This window comes from Xiphophorus couchianus, chromosome 20 (genome assembly GCF_001444195.1).
Source record: "Xiphophorus couchianus chromosome 20, X_couchianus-1.0, whole genome shotgun sequence".
In the NCBI taxonomy this organism is placed as follows: domain Eukaryota; kingdom Metazoa; phylum Chordata; class Actinopteri; order Cyprinodontiformes; family Poeciliidae; genus Xiphophorus; species Xiphophorus couchianus.
In genome coordinates, this window is record NC_040247.1 from 8,837,729 (window position 1) to 8,859,017 (window position 21,289).

The following is a 21,289-nucleotide window of genomic DNA, read 5'->3' on the forward strand; positions in this document are numbered from 1 at the left end:
ACCAGTTGATTAAAAATAACATAGAATAGAAAATGGCCAATACTGACATGTGACCAACTAATTAATTCATCTTGAATAAAACATTTATAGATTTTTAACGTAAGTGCTTAAAACTGAACTGAATTTGGTGATAAAAATAAAATCAGTTATGTTCTTTAAATGTTCTAATAAGACAAATATTTCAAAGCATATTTAATGTTTTGGTCATATGTATTTTCTATATTTAAATTATTTAAGTTTAGTACTGTATATTAATCAATTTCGATATAACTCATATCTAGCGGACAAATAAAAGGACATCTTGTCCATAGGTTTTCATTTTACAAGTCCCAAATGGGAACTCTACTAAGTACTACAAGTTGATTTCAACTTTAAGTCGACTTGAATGAACATGCCTACATGACAACAGCTGGGAAGTTTATCATGTTGATAATGAAATCTCACCAGAGAACTTCGCAGGGAGCTTATGAGCAGGTGGTGTTGATCATGCAGCAGAAAGCAATTTATGACAAGCTTTTTTGCAGATTACAGTGTGTTCTGAATCCAACTTGTGATGAAAGGTAAGAGAGCTTCAGGATAAGAAAATGCTAAATGTTCCAGGCGTAAAGTCAACAGAATAGAAACACCTGGTTTGTGAGCTGCTCCATTCTCCTTCTACCGCCACAGTAATACATCAAACGGCTCTGACTGCAGTAATAACAGCCTAATGACAGCCATTTTCTAGCCATCAGCCTCCTCAAGTCTGCTGACACAACTGCTGACAATTCAGCGCCTATTTACTTACATCTGACTTTTGAATACATAGAGACAAATACAGGCCAGTGATAAAACTGCAATTAACTCTAATTATGAAAAGTTGGTCATTCATGTGTTTGTTTTATGATTAGTGTATTTCTGGCTCCAATACCGATTTAGTTTTACAAAGAGGAGAAAAATACTTGCTAAAATGTAGAAACATTTGAAATAGATTCTGTTTAAAAAAAACATTCCTACAGTCTTACAATTCATGTGTCTTTTCTAAAAGACAAACTGAAATAAATACATCCAAGTAAAGCACTATTTTAGATTTGAGTCAAATTTAACAAGGTATTTTCAAGGCAAGTTGCTGATTTTACGAGAAGGAAGCCCCTCCATTCAGAACAGCTTAGGAAACTTCATCCTAATAATACTTTAACTCTGAATTCCCACTGGATGACTGAGCTTATCCCACTCTCTAAAGATGAGCCCAGAACAAAGGAAGTTCTTTTGTCCAGGTGTATCTGGGATCATATTTTTTGGTCATGATCCATAGCTAATAAACATGGATAAGTTGGAATATTAATGGACCAGTAAATCAGTAGCTGCTTGGCTCAGTTCTTTCTTTACAAGTACAAAGTGCAGCAAGACTCACATTACAGCAGACAGAACTCCTATTTAGTCTATTTCCCATTAGATAAAAACACATTGCCATACCCATTTATCATACATCACCCATTTTAGTTTAATCTCTTGGTACAGTAGATAATGCTCATTTTTCAATTCTGTATTATTCATTGTCCCTTCATAACATGGAGTACATGCCGTTACTGTCATTACTATCTGAGATAAGTTTCACTTATGTATTAACGAAATGTATTCCTTCATCAAATTACTTTTGTTTTCAATAACCTGCAGTTTTACTCCCTTATCCCAGTGAAGCAAAATCAAAGTTAGTTTTATATTATCAGAAAATGATGCACAATCACAAGATTTTGATATTAATATTTGAAAGGCTGTTTGTGAATGTAGAGAAAGTTGTTACATTTCAACTGTATAGAACTTTTACAATACCAACTGAAGTGTCCTTGATAATATGGCATGGAATAATGTCTACATTTTGTATGTGGTGATCTCCACATGTATGCTTTGAAGCCCTTCACAATCTTGAAATTAAAGGCTGTAATTTTTTTTTTATTTTCAAGGATTTCTGTTAGTTTACTCCCCATTTGAGACTTGTTTTGAAATGATTATTGAGAACTGGAGGCATGGATAGGAATGTTTTAAATCCAGCCAAGTGTTTTATGGAGATATGAAGCACTGAGCTGGGAGTGCATTGAGCCGGGTTAAACAAACTGATTTGACTGCCAGCTGGCAAATGTGCTTGTGGTTTATGAACTGACAATGAAGGACAATGATGTGCTCCTTCATTTCTTGACACTACATCAAGATACTATGGTAAATGAATCGGCAAACATAATTTCAAAACACATTACAAGTCTTACTGTCTTTATTGTTTCCCTGTATCTGTTTTTATGGAATTCAAATTTGATTTAATTCAACATATAACATCTCAAATGACTTCAATAAATAAAATAAATTAAAAACATAAACTACTGAAGGAAATTGTAGAACAGAGGATGTGCCTTTAATCAAGAGTGGAAGAGTGCATGTCTGTCAGCATAGTTAAATACAAACTTGAGGTTAGGTCCATATTGACTTAAATAATGTCTACTGAACAAATATTAATTTGTTTAAAACACCTCAGGAATCAAGGTGATTTAGCTAGATTCCCTTTATAACCTATAAGGTTTACAAAGTGTTCATGCTTTCTTCTTGAGCTGCTGCTAGTGAAATCCTGTTAACAGTCTTGGTCTGTAGTAGCAGCACTTGGTCAGTAGCAGCATGAGCAACTTGTCCTGAAAATTGTTGTCCTGAAAATTGTCGTCCCACGGTTTTGCACGACACTCTGGATGAAACCACATACATACAAAAAAAAAAACTTGAGGACTAAATTAGACCCATTTCTCAAGACCTTTGGAGGGTTAAGAAAGTTTATTCTATTATCTTATACTGGTAGCTTACCTTCACTCTGTGGTTGGAGCAGTGCAGCATAGACTGGTGACATCAAAAACAGATCAAATTTGCATACCACTATGATTTTCAGCCTTTGAAGGTCAGAGTCCTTTGCCTGAACTGGTTTGCCCTACAATGACTTTACATGAAAGTTAACGTAAGGAAGTATCTACAATTTCCTTTAGGTTTCATAAGTTTTAAGCTTTATCCAGAACTGATGTTTTGCTGTGGTCTAAAATATTAAAGTACTGTATGTCATGGTTTGGACAAGTGCGTTTGAATACCAAAACTCTAGTAAAATAAAGTAGAAAAACAGGAGCTGGATGCTATGAATGTGTTTTTGAATAGGCATGCAAGTGTTGACTTTGTTGACCAGCTGCTTTGCAGAGCAGTGGTGGTACAAGAGAAAAGGGGAGAGTTACTTGAGATAGTGCAGACACTGATAAGAAAATGTGAGCTCTGGTTGAAGGGGCAGATCTGCAAATAGCTGCTGGGGCTCAAGCAAAGGGCCTGATTAACCTCAGTTGAGCCTGCAAAGGCTTAGCAAGCTTGAAAAATATGGAAACACCTGATAATCCTTGGTAACATTACTGTAGTGTGTGGATGTTGAATTATGACAGTGTATTTTAAAGTAAAAAATAACTTTTTCCATATTCCTTGCATTTTATGTCACCTGTTTATTGTATAGATAGGAAAAATATAAATGATTCATTTATTTACACAACTTTAGCGAGTTGAATTTATGAAATTATGATCTGCATAAGCACAACAAAACTGCATGCCGTAGTCTATTTAGATACACAGTTATATCGTATCAGTCTATTGGGACATTACTGTACGTGACTCTGACCACTGTTTGTAGAGAATAAAGCAAAGACATGAATAATGAAGGTTATATATATACTGAAGCAGTGTCTCAATACAAAAGTGAGAAAGAACACTGAGATTCTTAGAACAAATGACTTGTTCAAATGACCATGATCTACAGCCAAGTTTATTGCAGAGGTCAATGTTTTAGAGTGGTCGTCAAAAAGCCTCATTGCTAATTTATGCTGAGGGCTGAAAGGTGTGTGCAAGCAAACTGGGCTACAAATTTGACTTAATTACACCAGCTCTGTCATGTGGAAAGGGCCAGAACTCTAGCAAGCTGTTATGAGAAGCTTGTGGAAGAAAACCCAAAAATGTTTGACTTAGGTCATAAAGTTGAAATCTAATTATACAAACTACTAAAGAAGGGTGTGTTAACTTTTCATCTGAAGCAAGTAAGAAAATAATCTTGGCATTTCTGTCTGGCATTTCGTAAAAAGAAACAGCTTCGATAATCCTAAGTCATTTAACAAGCGGGAAAGATTAGCTTGACTTAATATTAGACAATAAGAAAAAAAGTTAGGTCTTTGTACAGTGCATGTAAATCTTTGATCTTAATGGTTTATATACAAGTGAATTGTAATTTGTAGATCACTGATAAATTGTTTAATAACATACAAAATGAAACAACCTGATCAGGTTATTTTTCTTCCATTAACGTATCATAGTTTTTTAAATTAAAGTTCATATTGAAATCTAAAATATATACCGCTACTGAAATTAAGTTGGTTAATTAGTGTGCAAAATATTTATTCTGATAAAATGAGTTAATGAGTTAAACAAAAGATTAACTTGCAATAAATTTGCCTGTCATACTGATTAATTTCAAGTTCATCTCATATTGAATCACTCAAACAATAATCAAAGTTTGCTTCCTCAGTCAGCTTTATGTCGTCTGAAAATATTTTTAACCTGACACATAATCACAATTTGTATATGTAGTTCTTTTTAAATGTTACTGTATGCGTCAGGACAAATGTCAAGCTCCAGCCAAAGAACACAACTTATGATAAGCACCCTGTGATGTGAATAAAAACCCTAAAACACATTTTTCATCTTATTCCTTCAGACTTTCCTCCTTTGTCTCACTCTCTTCAGAGAGGGTTATCGTAAGCACAACCCCTGACCACATCAAAGCACTGTATCAGAGCGGCCTCGGTTGATAGCCAGGCTGTGATCCAACCACAGTGACTTTCCTGTTTCCCTCTTTCAGTCTCTCAGGCACAGGTCCATTTGAAGTCAGTCATTTGGCAGAAAACTAAACAGCCCCCCTGTTAACTACCTCACTTACTGCTGTTTACAGGCAGTCTGTCTTAAAAACCACAAACTGCTGCAGAGACCACAGAGACCAGTGAAGCCAGAAAGAGATTGAGTGGTAAGAGCTGACGGAGACACATTGCCTTTTACTGCTGAGGTTAGAGATAATATGCAAATTACTTTAATTATCTAAAAAAAAACAAGACAGAGGCACCTTTGTTTATTAATACAACCGTAAAGGTAATGTTCATGAGGTTTCGTAGTCTTTATAAGTAAGTCGCAATTGATCAAGTTTATTTTAGCAGGAAGCATTACTTTTAGTGGAAAACGTAACTAATGATACTACTTCTGTTTTCCTTCCTGAGCTTGCTGTAGAGTTCAGCACTTTTCGCCCTCTTACTGTTTGTTTTTACTTTAAAGCTTAAAAGCAGTGCGAAGCAACTTCACTAATGCCACAGTCATCTCCATCTAGTTTCAGCCAGACAAAAACTTTGACCCTGGCTTAAATCTTTGATTTGTGATTTCCTGAGCCCTGAGAGAAAGCACATGCCACGGGTGTTCACATGAGAAACAAAAATACTAAAATAAGTTGGAACAAATCAGGATTACTCCACTGGAGCCCTGACTTAGACATGAGACAGCTGTGACTCTTTAGTTTCTAGTGCTGTTTTAGTATTTTAACTAAATCTTTGGTCTACAGTTTGCATTGTGAGCCTGTGTGAATCTTTATTTTTAATAATGCAAAATGTTTTAGTGTGCAGTGTTTATAAGCCTATAGAGTTGGATGATACATATTGACATTAGTTATATTACTGGAAGGATTTTCCAATTTCTTATCTTTCCAGATGTTGTAGCTAGTTACCTAGTTGCTACAAGTAATTTTAATGCAACCGTGATTTTGAAAATATCCCATCCATCCATTTTCTGTACATCCGTGTTCCTAGTAGGGCTGGGAGGGGTCCTGGTGCCTATCTCCAGCAAACATTTCGTTCGAGAGGTGGGTCACACCCTGGACAGGTCGCCAGTCTGTCGCAGGGCAATTTTGAAAATATTTGTTTCATTAATTAAGATATGTTATTCAACTTTTTATTGTTAACCATTAACAAAAGTTGATGCTTAAAATGGAGAATCTGTTTGGTTTAATTATTTGATCAGATTTGTTTTCTGGTTTGTTTGGTTTAATTTTTTTCACAATTTATAACAATTCACTACATTTTTGTTATAATTCATCTTTGTACTGTTTCTGTGTGTAAATTGTAAACAAAAAATAAGTTCACATTTTTATATTCAGCAGAACCTTTGAATACTAATTTAATTTATATCATGAAAGGTTGTATGCAGAAAAGGGTAAATGGACTGAATGTATATAGTTGTTTTCTATTCCTAACAATCACTCAAAGTCCTTTAAATTAGAGCCACATTCACCCAACACTCACAGACATGCAGAGCAGCATGCAAACAGTGCTTGAGTGCCTTGCTCAGAGGTAACTAGATGTGACGGGAAAAGTTGGAAACAAACCAGATTTTGAATTGTAAAACCATTATACTTCTCAATGTAACTCCAACAGTTGTTTCGCATTATAAACATAGACAATTTTATTAATACTTATTAACTTCCATCCACATCCCTTCAAAATGTTTATACTCCTTAAAATCAGAAAGTCAAAGTTTTTTTACCAGATAATAAATATAGTTTGTTTGCATATGAACATGGGAGAATTGGACACTGAAATATTGCTGAAGGTGGGAAATCTAAAAAAAAAGAAAAATCTACTGATTATGGACATAAACATATCTCTAACAGTGATAAATGCTTATTAAGACTTAGAAGAAATAAAGTTCAAACTCCCAGCTTTATTTGTATGCTTTTTTACAGTGACACTGAGTTTCTGTTTCTGGTTTGTGTTACTTGTATTTATTGTTTTAATACCATTTTCAATGTCGCCGTGGCCTGGCTTCCATTAGAACGGAAATTAAAGTCTTTACAGAGTAAATACAGGCAAAAAAAAATTTAAATATGAGTGATTAACGGCTACTTAAAAGACACTGATACTTTGGCTAACATTCATGGGGATTAATATTTGTGTAGGAAATGTAACCAAACTATAGGAGAGGAAGAGAAACAATGCTAAAGTCAGCAAAGCAAAGCAAAGAAGACAACAACTTTTATCTTTGATCTAAATTGCATTAAAAGTATGTTTAGATGGTGAAGATGTTCTGTAGAAAGACACAATTATCTACTCATAGACTGACCCTGACTAAATGCCAAAGGTGAAAGGTCGCCCTCTGTCTCCTGTTGGGATGCTGCAGACATCAGCTCTGGATCTGATCCACGTCTCCCCTGAGATTTAACAGTGTGGGTGGTAATTACATCCCAGCTCACATTCATGCTCACACACAGACACTTGTATACACATCGCCCCAACACGGACACACAAGCACACTCCTGCACGCCTTGTTAAAAGTGCTGGTAAAATCTCAGTGGTTTAATCCAGCGAAGCACTCTGAGAGATTAAAATCTTTCCAGAGAGTAGCAGAATCCCTCCTTCAGCTACCACAATGAGGAAATCAGCAGGGGTGGGCAGAAGGAATAATGAGAATTTTATACACTCCATTTACACTGGAATGTATCTTAACCCATGTAATGTTGCAAATGGAATCACATTTTACAATGGCATCAAGCCACTGTAAAAAAAAAAAAGTGGTTCATGGAAGTTTCCTTTTTATTTCCTTCAGCTGCAAAGATGCAGACCTCAGATGCTTTAGAAAGTATTTAATGTGAATGAGGCAGAACAGCACCAACAGATGGAAAAATATACATTCGGTCAAAAAAAATGAAGAAAATGAATACAACCGTTTCCAACTCCTGCTTTCCCGAAATGAGAATTGCTCAGAATCTAAATGTGAAGTTATTATTTTTCTCCTACCACAGCTTGCTGCACAATCTGATTATCTGGGTGAGTTTACACTTAGGTCTTACCTAAAGGTAGATGAACATCTGTGCATGTGATTTGCTGGAAATACCAAGTAACCTGTTAGTATTTTCACTTTGCTTTAACAACAATTTGTATATGGACTTGGAATGGCAAATATTCTGTATGCTACACAAACGTATCTGCACTTGAAAAAGGTTGGATTTAAATATAATACAAAGATGTGGACATAGTTTTGATACACTAAAGGTTTAGACAGAATATCTGCATGTTATTTTTTGACAAATGTTTGTCTTGTTTAGCTCAGGAATTGTGGGAATGTATCTGGAGACCTGGGGCATTGCAGAATTAGGGTTGAAGTGATTGCATCATTACCTCAAGCAAGATGTCAACAAGATGACAACAAGAAAATTATTGATTATTATAGTTTTGTTTAAGATTAACATTTTACTTTACTATAAAATTGTGTAAAATTTTAATTGTGTAAAATTTCAAGATTGAAGTGTTTTGAGTATAATAAATTCAGGGTAAACTTAATTAGTCCAGTTCCAAGTACCTTTTAGCTTAAAGTAGTAGACCAGATGGTTTTACATTTAATTCTTTATGAGTTTCTGTGAAGTTATCAGTACGTTTTTATTTTTTATCTGGATCTCCTAATCTATCTCCTAATTTAAGCGACTTTGGCCCTTCGAGATAACAGAAAATATTCATATCTGACAATTTTATACTTTATCATATTCACATAGAAAATGTTCTTCTGACAAAACAGCAACAATCTTTATAATATTCCCTCGCAAAGTTGCCAATGTTTATCATGTTTTATCCAGCGGATTTAAACATTTGCAGTTAAAAGACTTTTAAAACAGTTGCTTGAAATCAGCCAGAACTTGGTACGTCAGTCAAAATGTTCTAAACTGAGATAATTGTGGCTCCTCTACTGTATGTACCTCACACAACCCAACTTCAAAAAAAAGACTCTCTCTGTATGCTTTACATCCATTTACTTTACATACCAAGTAGAACATGTAAGAAAGTGTAAAGAAACTATGAGTCAGACAGATTAGGGTTGTTAGAAGATAGTAGAAGATAAGGTGCTCTTTGAAGAGAGGAGTCTTGAAGGTAGAGATGTATGCTCCTGCTCTGATAGCACTTGGTAGCTCCCTTTCCCATTAAGGTGCCACAAACAAGAACAGTATGGGCAGAGGGTGACTGAATTGTAAGGCTTGAGCCAGATAACATTCCTGAGAAAATCCCAGGGATTGAGATAAGCTTTCACATCTGAGTTTAAAGAACTGTGTTCAGATATAATTTGTGGACAACATTTTTTTTTTTTTTTTAATGATTTCAATATGAGCAGCTATGGGTTGGTAAAGGAGATCAGTAAATAGTGTTGTATCCTTGCAATGGAGGATTTTTTTATGATAGTTTTGGTAATTTACAGGGGTTAATGTCAAAACTCTAAATGTGTAGTTTTGGTTATTTAGACTCTGCATTTAGTTTCACCAAATATATGGTTATTATATTGTAGACATACGTCCTGCCTACAGAAACATTTGAAAATAGAATGAAAATATCAGAAGAAAAATTTAGACTACAAACAAACAACAGGCAGGTTGAAAAATCTAAGTATCTGAAAGGAGATAAATGTTGAAGGTGAGAACCAGAATGAGAATCTCAATTTTTCTTCACACAGTTAACAAAACAATAATAATACGTTTTCAATGTTGAAAGATCTATAGTTTTAGGTGTTCGAATAAGGATTTCTACTTACTTGGCTTAACTGTGGCATTAATTTGACACGTTAACACTTTATAAAGACACCTGATGAAACAACTTGTTTATGACAAGTTTAAGCAATTTAAAAACCTTCTTAAGTAAATGGAGCATCAGACTGTTTAAACTTCATGTGTGTTGTGATAACTTAAGATGCAGAGTTTTCCTTCATCACATAATTAACAGTGGGTGTAAACTTTCTATGAGCTATGACAGGTGCAGCCAGCAAGCTCAGGCCCTTCAGCTGAATAAATCTCTCTAACTCAGAAGAATTATGGTTCTGAAACAGGAGCATTATTCATGCTGCCGCTCTCATCTGCAACACCTAAACGACTCTAATGATGATGAATGGGGGCTCCCCGCCTGTAGATTCCTTTAAAAAATGTTTCCTTTTGCTAATCTCATTTAATGGATCAACAGCACCTGCTGCAACTAAATCATTTCAACCTGCAAATCAGCAGGAGGGGGCTTACTGCAGTTTTCACTGCCGATGTTTAGGTGTGATGGTAATACAGATCTATGAGCTTGATGTGTGTTTGTCTGTCCACTTTGCCTTAAATTTAGTAAGCTTGAATACTGCACATATTTTTGTGTAAGTCTAGTGATTACTTGAGTTATATTTCTAATATAAATCAAAGGCTAATAATCACTGTCTCAAAGGTGAAAAAAGGGTTGAGAAATCTGGGGAAGTAAACAATTTTAGGGTATTTTGAAAAGCAAAAAGTTCATCAACTGTGGAATTGTGTCTTGTGATAAATCTAATGTGCTTTGAAAACAGGACAGAGTCAAATTCCACAAGGCAAGTTATTTATTTGTGGTAAAACTGATCTCAGGCTACTGTGACCTTTGGGTTTGTCTTTTGAGGATTATCTAGTTGAAAGTTTTCTTTTCTTAGACTTAAAATTTGTCATATGTTGTTCAATTTGACCCCAAAGGTGAGATTGACTTTAATTCTAGTATATTTTAAATGTTTTACTCTTTGGCTGTAACACTAAGACAGCAAATATTCTATAATTTCAAAGATAACTCTACTTTTTACAGTAAAATGATTTCAGTTGGATAGTTAGGGAATCTTTTGAAGCAATCCCATGAATCTTTGGCATCCACAGCCTTTTTTTAAGACTTCAGAGAACTCTTTACATCTTTGTAAGATGGCATCACATCCTTTTGAAGTACAGATAAAGACAGAACCTTGATGTCAAAGGTTTAGATAGGACATAGCTTACCTATCATGCTAAAGCAAATTCTAATCATTGGCACCTAATCTGAAAAAGATTGCTCTGTTTTTACATTTTTGAGGATGGTTAAAAACACAGCAATTCACTCGTTAAACTACTCTGACAAAAGCAACTTTTACAAAATATGCTTTGCTATTAACAAAGACGAGTTGTTCGCTGCGGTGTCTGGTTGCTCACAGATCTCAAATGAAGTTGATGATACTGAAGCCAGCTGTGCAGCTCTGCACATAAAGAGTTACACAGGAAGAAAAAAAGGTCAGAAAGCTCCTGGATGCTCATTGATGGCATGTGACAACTCCAAATTTTTTCCTGTCAACACCATTACTCCTGTGGACTTGGCTGAAGTCCAGGCATTTGATCTGTCACAGTGTACTTCAGTGTGACTTATTTAAGGTGTATTTGTGGCAAGAAATTATGCGACCCAAAAACATATCACACTGTGCTGATTTCTGTCTGTTTATCCCGTTTAATCCCCTCCAACTGCCGTCACAGGCAGAAATAACAAGAAATAAATGGAAAAGAATGAAAGATAAAACTGATTACTTATATAGGTCATATCAATGTAATACATTTTATTTTTGCTGATATTTTAAAGCTTCCACTTGACTCTCCCATGAAAATCTTTACATAATTCTCCAAACCGAGATCACTTTAAATGTGGCTTGTTGTAAGAATTGTTAGATAAAATCAACCTCTTTCAGGTCAGATCATATTCGTTTGGGTGAAAATATTGTTGAATTTACATCACTACCCTTCAAACATTTCACAATGTACTGAATGTCTATCTGCCATCCATTGTGTGCAAAACTTGCATCACACTCCTTCTCTTGAATAGCTCAGCTTTGTCAGGGGAAATGTTTTGACATATATTTACTTAAGACTTCTTAAAAGTTCTACCACCTCACAATAAATCTAGTTTCTGCTGTAACATAATAACATGTTTATTTCACAACATATATATTTCATATTTTTTCAGAGTCCAAATCTTCCATCCACATTGAAGCATTTAAACATATAACCATTCCTTGTGGCCTAGATCAGCCATAGAAAATAAGTGATGGAGATTTCTTATATACTAGTCTGTTTCTCATTGCTCCACACTTTGAAGTAATTTCTTTCTTCAGAATGATACAGAAAGGAAGAAGGAAAGAAAGAAAGAAATGTATAGATTTCCATGCAGCAGCTGTGTTACACAAAATACAGCAGTTTGAGGCCATAAATTAATTGTTCATTCTTCTTCAGCTCAAGAAAAAAAAAAATCGCTTCACCACCCATCAGACAAACTGTATGCATGAGTGTTTCTCGTGGGAGACATTATGACAGGGACGAGACAATGCTGGGGCCAGAATTGAAACAAAGAGTAATCCTTGGAAGAATGGGCTGTCAAATGTCCAGCACTGGAGCAAGTTCACTGTGACCATGCTCTACAACAGTTTAATAGGTAAAGTCCCATAAGGTGGCTTTCGTTCAAAATGTCACCAAGATGTTGTCTTTCTGACAAGTGTGACATTGGCTTTTGTGTTCTTATTGGTGTTCATCTTGTAATTCTTTCATAAATGCTATTTTTTCCTAATCTATTTTGTGTTCTTCAAATTGATCCACTCTTGAAGTAACTTTTGTAGGCTAACCAATCCTGGGAAGGTTCACAATGGTTCCATATGTACTCCTTTTGTGGATTTTGGCTCTCACTGAATGTTCCCCGATGTCCCAAACCTCAGGAATGGCTTTGCAACCCTTTCCAGACTGATAGATGTCATTGATTTGTTTTCACCGAAGCTATTAAATTTCCTCAGTCACGACACGATACTTTTTAAGGTCTTTTTGTCAACTGCATGTTGTCAAACAGGATGTTTGACAACTTAATTGTCATGCAAATGAGTGCACCCGATGAACTCATTTGCATGAGTGCATTGGCGTCATCATGACAGTTAAATGATTAAGAGATATTTTGATTGTACATTTAGCTAGTGCTGAGGGACTCATCTCTAGAAAGAGAGTGATTAATCAAAATTAATTCAACAAAGCAGATTATTATATTTGTACTTGGATTAGGCTAGTTTGGATAGATGTGTTCCCTTATTAAATGAAATAACCATTTATAGTTTAATGGTTATAGCACTGCAACCATTTACAGCACTATAACTCCTATAGGGCACCAGTTTAAAGACTTTTGTTTGCAATTAAGGTAAAGCAGCAGCAAATGTGGAGACTGGAAAATAGTCGGTGATTAAAACACAGGGACTATGTGACTATTTGCTTCAGACACGTACAGTAAAGATAATTTATAAGAGCGTGAATTAATCCACTTCTGCACTTAGAAACAAGAAAACTTGTTTCACAATAGCTCATCTGGACTTTATTGCAGGGGATTGTGGGGTCTCCTAAAAAATAACTCCCTGTCAATAAAATTCATAGGTGGCAGATGAGAAGAATTGGCTGTACGTCATAGGTGGAGTATTGGAAGACCTCAGCATTTTAAATTGTAGAAAAAAATTTAAAATCAGCCATGAAGTCGGATTGTTAGAGATTCAAATCTGAATTATTTAACAATGTGAGACTTTTTTGAGTAATGGCTTAGAGGGAAATTATCTTTTGCACAACTTTTATTGCACAGTGCGCAGTCAAGAATCCAGTGAAAATAAGACAGGTTACTTTTGGAAGAATAATAGTTTGCTGAATCAACAGCAGGGGGACACAGTGCTTTTCTCCTGATTGAAACCAGCTGCCAGTCATCTAGAACCATAATTTAAAACTTTGATCCATAACCCACAAATTACCACACAAGAAATCCACAACTGCCTCAGTCCAGATTTGCTCCATCACAGAAACAGAGATGCATTTGATCCGAGTGGAGAAGCGAAGACAAATAGTTTCACAAAAAAGCTTTTTTTTTTTTTTTGGCAGTTTCACTTCTCGGTGTTAAATGGTCCCTGACATGGCTAGACTCAGCTGGATGTTGTAATTCACACCTTTTTCATTTTTAATGAGTAATACACTCACTGATGTACCATCTTTGGCATTCAGCATAATGTGTGATATAATGAGACAGGATTCATGCACAGAATTTTACCTTTTATCTTTGATGAGCATTGCTCTCCCTTAGAAAGATACAAACATCTGTCCAGAGAGCATGCATGCTTTTCTCTGACAGTTCAGTCGGTCGTAAACAATGAGTTTATAGCATACATTTAAGAAAAATGAGTTCATCCCTTACCTTTTGCAGCCACAGTGTGTTGTTCTCCATTATGCTTTCCAGGTGCTGCAGTTTCTGATTCGACCATTCGCCATCCACGGGCGGTGAGTCTCTCTGCACAACACTCGCCCCGCCACGAGAACCCCCGTAATGTTCACCCTGCGACATGGACCCTCCGCTCTGACATCCATCCACCTCTGGAAGGACGAAGGTGTAGCTACACTGACCATGCTGGATGCGATGAAGTCTCTTTCTCTTCTCTGCACCTCCTCCTCCTCCACCACCAGTTCCTCCTTTTCTCTGGCTTCTTCCAGCTCCCGTTCGCTCTGTGCCTCCAACGCCAGCTCCATCACTGACTGTGGACCAGGTCCAAAGCAGCAGCAGCACCAGCAACCACCGGCTGAGATTCAGGCCTTTCATGACAATGCTTTCAATATTTTAAAGCGTTATTCCTTTAACAGGGTCAAGGCAAGATTGTTCACACTTTGACCCCAGTTCACCTTAGGAGGAAGCTTGCATAAGCCTCTGAATGTAACAGTGAAGCCATGAGTTCAGGTTTTCTGTTTCCTTCACAATGGTCTCTTCAGTTTTAAGATTTGTCTTCTCTTGCGGATCAAAAGAGCAGCAGAAAATGACACCTGTTGATCTTGGAGGTAGTTGCTAATTTCCTCCCCCACTGGATGGTGGTACAGATGCCCACCTCTGTTTACTTTTCCAACAGGAATCTTAGTTTGGTTTCTTGTGGTCAGTTTTCTCTCAGATGAATACATCCATCTGAATGATATCAGGTTCCTCAGGTTTTGTCTCCTGCTCTCATGAAAGCAAAAGTTGAATTTTCAGATCCAAACAGGAAGAAAAACAGGAGCTGAAGATAATGAGAAAACTAAGAAAAATTAAGTAGAAATGAAATTTTAAAAATGCAAGATTTAAAAAAATCTCTTAAGTATTCAAATATCCACAAACTAAACAAAACCTAATAAATGGTAAATATCTGGATTTTACTTCCACTCTTCTCTGGTGGCTGCAGTTTTAGAAGTGACTGAAGAGAATTACTTCTGCCCCCTTCTTATCTGGGAACGGCTGAAAAAAGAAAAGGGGGAAGGAGTGAGTGTCTCGGAGAGCGAGAGAGAAAAAGAGAGAGAGGAGGGGGGAGGAGTGAAACGATGGGGGACGTGAGGGAGGTCTATTAGAGTGCCCTCGAATTTGCAAGCCGAGAGGAAAGGAAGAGAAGAAGGAATGGGAAGGAGCCAGAAAAAAAGAGGGAGATTAACAGACTGAGAAAGAGGACAGAGAGAAAAGTAAAGAGAAAGACAGGCCGATAATACAAAGAACTGGAGCCTTAACTGTTGACACACAGAGGAAAGGCAGAGTCATTGATAGGAGAAACAGATCTAAAAGAGGTACTGTAGTTGCTGTAATCTTTCTCCTGTCTGATCTTTCACTTCTGAAGTAAATGCCAAGGCCTTCTATGGTCATTCACACTGACTCAAAGCTGGAGCTTTTGTCCTCAACACAGCTGTTCTCTGGGGCATCGTGGGGGATCAGCAGCTATGACGAACCATGTAGTCGTCAAAGTTCAGGTGAAAGAAGAAAAAATCTCTGTCATAGGATGCATCTCCTCGCTGCTTCTCATCCGTCCCGCTGTGCTTCCCTCTGCATGGAAATACATACAAAGATTAGTTCCAGATAGATGGCTCGGTCCCAGCCTTATGAAACCCAAGCTCTACATGTGAAGAGACAATACGGGTTGACAGAGTTTATTTGTGCGGTGATAAAATGTTCTGCAAAAATTAAATGACACAAATACAGAAAAATATCTGATGAAGGCCATGAGAGAAAAGATACTCTCATAGATTTTCACAAGGAGATATAATCCAAAAATGTGCCAGTAGTGACATTTTGAATTAGAGTTATAAAGGACTAAAATGAATGTTTCTGTTTTGAGATTCTGTTACTGGATCATCCTCTTCTGGTCACAGAGGAGTTGAAGATAAAAAGCTTTTCTAATCCTCTCCTCTTATTTATTTTGACAAAATGCCATTTTATTTTCATCTCGACCTGACCTCAGTCTACTGTTACCGCTGCTGCATACATCTTAATTTTTGCTGGACTGGGTCGCTCTCTTAATGTTAGTCAATTGGTCCCTCGGGAGTGAGCAGAAAGGTTACACAGTGGATGGCTTCTGCCCCAAACAGACATCATTCTCATGGGAACGGGCTGGACTGGGAGTCCAGGGTGCAGAGCGTTCTTTTTCTTAACACAGCAAAAGAACGCCAGAGAATACATGGTGTATGCACGTGGGACGCACATCTCCAGATATATAGATAAATTCACAAAATCAGCTTTCTTTTATGGCCATTAGAGGTCTAAGTGATAGAATTAAGCTTTGGGATGAGGTGAAGAGATGGAAGCATAAGAGAGAACCATGGACTCCGGGTACTTTCTGAAGAAGATTCCTCTAAAAATGATGAATAAATGTGACCCTACACTGATAACTGTAGTACAGATGATTTAATGTTTAGTACATAGTTTCTTTTTTTTTCATTGCTGAACAAATATTATTAAAGGTTTTATTTTCACACTTTCTAATATACCATACATGAGATTATGCTTCTGCAATTTGGCTAAATGTATTTTTGGGCTTCATTTCCTGACCCCCCACGTAGATACACTAAGGAAACTTGGGAAGGGATATGGTAAAAGGTTTATTTACAAAAAGACAAAAAATATTGTTCCATCATCAGTAGTTCGGCAGTTTTGTTCCAGGGTTGAAGCGAGCAAGAAGGGGCTAAATTAAGATCCTGTCTTTAGGTTGTGGAGGCATGCAAGAGAAAACTTGACCAAAACCAGAGCAGAAAATTTGAGATCCTGGACATGAAATAACACAGTATTTGGAGAGCAGGCAACCGCTGGAGATAAAGGAACTAAAATGGACAACCATGGAGCAGGTGAGTCACCAGGAGAGGAACAACTGAAGGATGTGGGCTTGGTGTGGAAATCAACATAAGATCCAACAACAAAAGCCTGATCATCAGACAAAGACTGACTGTTTGCAGACAGGTGTTTGCAATCTACACCAAGTCAGTCAAGCCCTCCAGCAGAGATCTTCTGTTGGGAAGAGTCTCAGACGAACTCACATCCACAAACATGATCATATTTGAGCTCTTAATACAACTACGAGAATTGGTAATAAATGTTTGTTCAGCAATGATTCTGATACAGGTTGCTGTATCAGAATCCTAGCTATCATTGTGTGAATGTTAATGAAATGTCAGATGGTTGGTAAGACTTGATTGACATGCTCTGAGATAGCTGTCCTCATCATTTCTCAGTGTTGGTGGTCTTTGTCATCTCATTTTTATTTCAGGAGTAACAATGTCATGAACCAGCCCTTTCACCTTTCTCCCATGGGAAACAGACAACGGAGATGAGGATATGTTTCTTAATCCAGGATTTAATTTTAACTATGGTTCTTTTTTTCTTTTCCTTTCTAAACTTAATCTCTGCCTTTTTTATCTGAATTCTTGCATCTCTCTTGTTGTTAGTTATAAATATATTTTGTCAAAGGCTGGAAATTTTGGTATCTGGTGCCAGTTTTTCAAATGCAAGTGTTCTGTTTCTTGTGAATAAATGTTTTATCTTCTGCATGAAGCCATGTGTTGGAAAAACAAGCCAAAATCCTACAGTTGATACACATTTTTCATTCTGGGAAAATATACTGACCAAATTTGTGAAGCCAGTGGAAAAAAATAAAGTAGATTTTTGCACGAGTGTTTTGTCTTGATTTACTTGGTCTTCATGATTTACTTTTTTTTAAAATTTCAAAGGATATTCTGCAATAATATTCCTCTCCAATTTAAACAATACAAAAAGGATTACTGCAGAAATCAGGCAAAAGTATTGAGGCACTGTATGATTAGTACGAGAATAAAAATGGAGAAACAAGAGACGAGAGATTTAGTTAAAAACTTACAGACAAACACAACGAGAGAGGACAGAAGAGAATCTCCTGTCTCAAGGTTTCCGATGGTAAATCTCAGAAGGAGAAAAAGACATTTGGCTCAGACGTAGATCAAGTTTGAATACAGCCTGTGGAATCCAACACATCCCCAAAGAGAAAAAAAAGGATGACATTGGAGATGTTCCACATTTCATGTTAACACTGAACATTTCTCTCTTTTGACAAACTTGAAACACAATTCTTAAAATGTGAAGTAAATTTTAGAAATGTATTCCCAGCTCACAGAATCTTACAAATACAGGCATATATTAGTGGTTCTGTGGTGACTGCTGGGTGGTTGGTGGCAAGTGAACCTTCAAATCAAATTCTGCTTTGGGTTTTTTATTCCACACTGAGCTGGCTCAAGCTACCAAAAAAGAGATGCACAACCTTTTTCTCACAGTGTTAGGTGTGCTGCACTTTTGATTAAACTCAGATGTTAGTGTTACAAAGGACTTATGTTTTTTTCCACTAATATCCACTGTGCAAAGTCTATTCTGACAGTTGAAATGATATAATACATAACACATATTTTTGTTAAGCAGAATAAAAAAAAATACGGAAAACTTCTGAAATATATATATTGACCAACAAAAATTATTACAATAAATGTGTTTGTATTGTTCTTTAACCAAACTTTTAAACAAACACATTTAACAAATTGTGCCAGTCTCAGATATGATATTTGAAGAACATCTGAATTTGTTTAAGAATACAAAATTAATTTCTGTTGTAACATTGTTGTAAAAATAAAGGAAAATGTGTTGCCACCAGCTAATTTTGTAAATATTTACTGACTTTTGTTCCCTTCTGTGTCATAATGTTGTCTTTGTGAGTCCATGTTGATTTTTAAAAAAGTATACTAAGTTAAAGACTTCTGTTTAAATCTTGCAGAAATTGTGAAAATATTTCTTTGTGATAATATCAGGAGAAAGGCACACCAGAATACATGTAATAATGCTAAAACATTGAGATCTAACATCCCCATTATCCTGACATAAGCTGTTCCAAAATGCTAAAGCAGTGAGGCAATTTGACTGTACTATCATTCACCACTATAACACAAGCTGCGTATAAAGACCTGATTACACAACGTAATTAAAAGAAGAAAAATACATAAATAGAAAACATGCAACATAAACATCCTACCTTGCATGAGATGGTTTAGTCCAATAAAAGTTTAGTTCAAGCTGATTTCAGTCATTTTCCTGTAGCATCAAAATAATTCTGCAACCGATTTCTGCCACCTTATGCAGCCTTTTAGCTGTCTTTCTTCAACTGTTATATAAGTGGGAAGGCGTGACCACATAGTATGCAGCCAAAGTCTCAAAGTTGCACAAAACAAGACCTCCAGATGGCTTTGGTTGTTAGGGCAATGCGCAAACGTGGCAACCAGTATAAAAGGAAAAGAGGACACAGCTAACTATCAACTGTATGTTAGAGCCAAGCACCTTTATTTGAAACCTGACTAAAAATAACCCACTAATGGGAAGATTTGCCAGACACAGTCATTGTGGCTGAATGCTTGCTCATATCTACAGACCATTCATGCATAAAAAAGCAAACATGGTTGGAGTCTTTCCCAACTATATAGAAGTTCTGTTCAGTGGAACTGCCACAGGATTTTAAATGTGAAACCTAAAGGTTTTTGTGGGTTCAACATCATATCCTTCAGATCCCTCAGGGAATCTCCATCAGTATGTAGTGTAGGTGAAGTATAGTAAACACTATATGTAAACACAGTCACTGTCAATCACTTTCAGCACCTCTGACATGGAATAAAATCAGAACCTGATGGTGTGACAGCATTTTGATGGATGAGGGCACGACCCTCCTTACACTTTTTAATACTCAGCACCTGCAAAAACACTTGTTTGGTTGTAACCTGAGAATATTTCACATAAACAAACTGAATGAATGGATGAAGGGATGACAGGATTAATGGATATTTTGTGCCTGTGCAGTAATAGACACATTTTTTTGAGGGCAGACACTTGATACTTTAAATAGACACTGTGTTATTTTCAAGGTAATCTTCAATGGATCATCTTGTTAATTTCCTGCAGTTTTGTACTTTTTCTTTTTTGGAAGCCAATGAGGTAACTAACTTTATTAGTATTAATACTGAACATTAAGCTACATAAAGCTGAATGGTAACTTGTTTTAGTTTTAGGTTAACTGGCCTATCAGCACATGTTTAATTGTCTCTTCTTTGGACCCAAATTGTATCTTAATTCGCTCCATTAATGATTGTTTAGACCTCAGTACCCCTAAACAGGATTAAGCAGGTATATAAAATAAAAGAATGAATTACAGGAAATATGCTTGATATGTCACGTCCTATCCATTTGTGGCCACTATGCAGTAGTTTCTCAAATTAACTCTCTAATCCTTTCTTTCTACTTTGAAAGGAGGCTACTGAAAATTCACACAGAAAAGGGATTACAGTAACATGTGAGGTCCACAAAAATTAAGGAATCTCTCTTAAATCTGTAGTAGCTTTTTACCCACTGAGGTTGATTAAAAATAAACAATCAAAATAAAATAATGTTTTTTGTGTGTGCATGGAAGTTAAATGCTTTTACAGCTTTGAGCATCAAAACATTAAGCTCTGACTTTTGGAGCAATTTTATCCAGGTCAAATGCAGCATGTTTTCTTTCTCTGCCTGGAAACCTCCTTTATTCTGGCACAACTTTATGCTTAAGTTTGAGGGCATCACTAGTATATGCAATGTGTTTTTATTTTAACAGCATTATAGATCTGTCATCTCTTAAGGTGATTTCTCCCAAAGGCGACACACAGCATTTCATCTCCTCCTTCTGGCAACTCATTTATATGAAACTGGAATTCAGACGCTGCAGATTTGATTTCCAGCAAGAAAGCTGTAAAAACAGATTGGTTTAAGATTTACTCATTCATTGTTATAGGAAAACAAATAATACTCTGGAGGGTTGTATATTTTTAAACATATAGATTTATTTCTTTTTCAACTTCTAGAAATATAATTTGATATCTTGGCAATATGGCTCTCAGCTGAGTGTGCAGAGTGCCATAAAAAGCCTTCTTTTAAGAAACTGTTTTTCCAGCAGGTATTCCTGTGGGTAGGTTATGAATTCAATTAAGATAGCCAAGTGTGCCACAGTTCAGTGTGTTAAGACTCCCACAGTGATATGATGGAGGAATTGCATTTATAGACAGAAGATCCATGGGAGAGAT

At 36.3% G+C, this 21,289-nt stretch overlaps 1 protein-coding gene across 1 annotated transcript in view; it reads right to left on the reverse strand.

The window, feature by feature from the left end:
• angpt4 (angiopoietin 4) overlaps positions 1 to 19,337 on the reverse strand; it is a 73,295-nt gene extending 53,958 nt beyond the window's left edge. The window contains exons 1-2 of the mRNA XM_028004031.1: positions 19,222 to 19,337; positions 14,094 to 15,725 (exon numbers count right to left, since the gene is read on the reverse strand). Coding sequence (XP_027859832.1) covers positions 14,094 to 14,492 — 399 coding nt within the window. The 5' untranslated portion in view covers positions 14,493 to 15,725; positions 19,222 to 19,337. The remainder of the gene's footprint in view (positions 1 to 14,093; positions 15,726 to 19,221) is intronic.
• Positions 19,338 to 21,289: the final 1,952 nt, after the last annotated feature.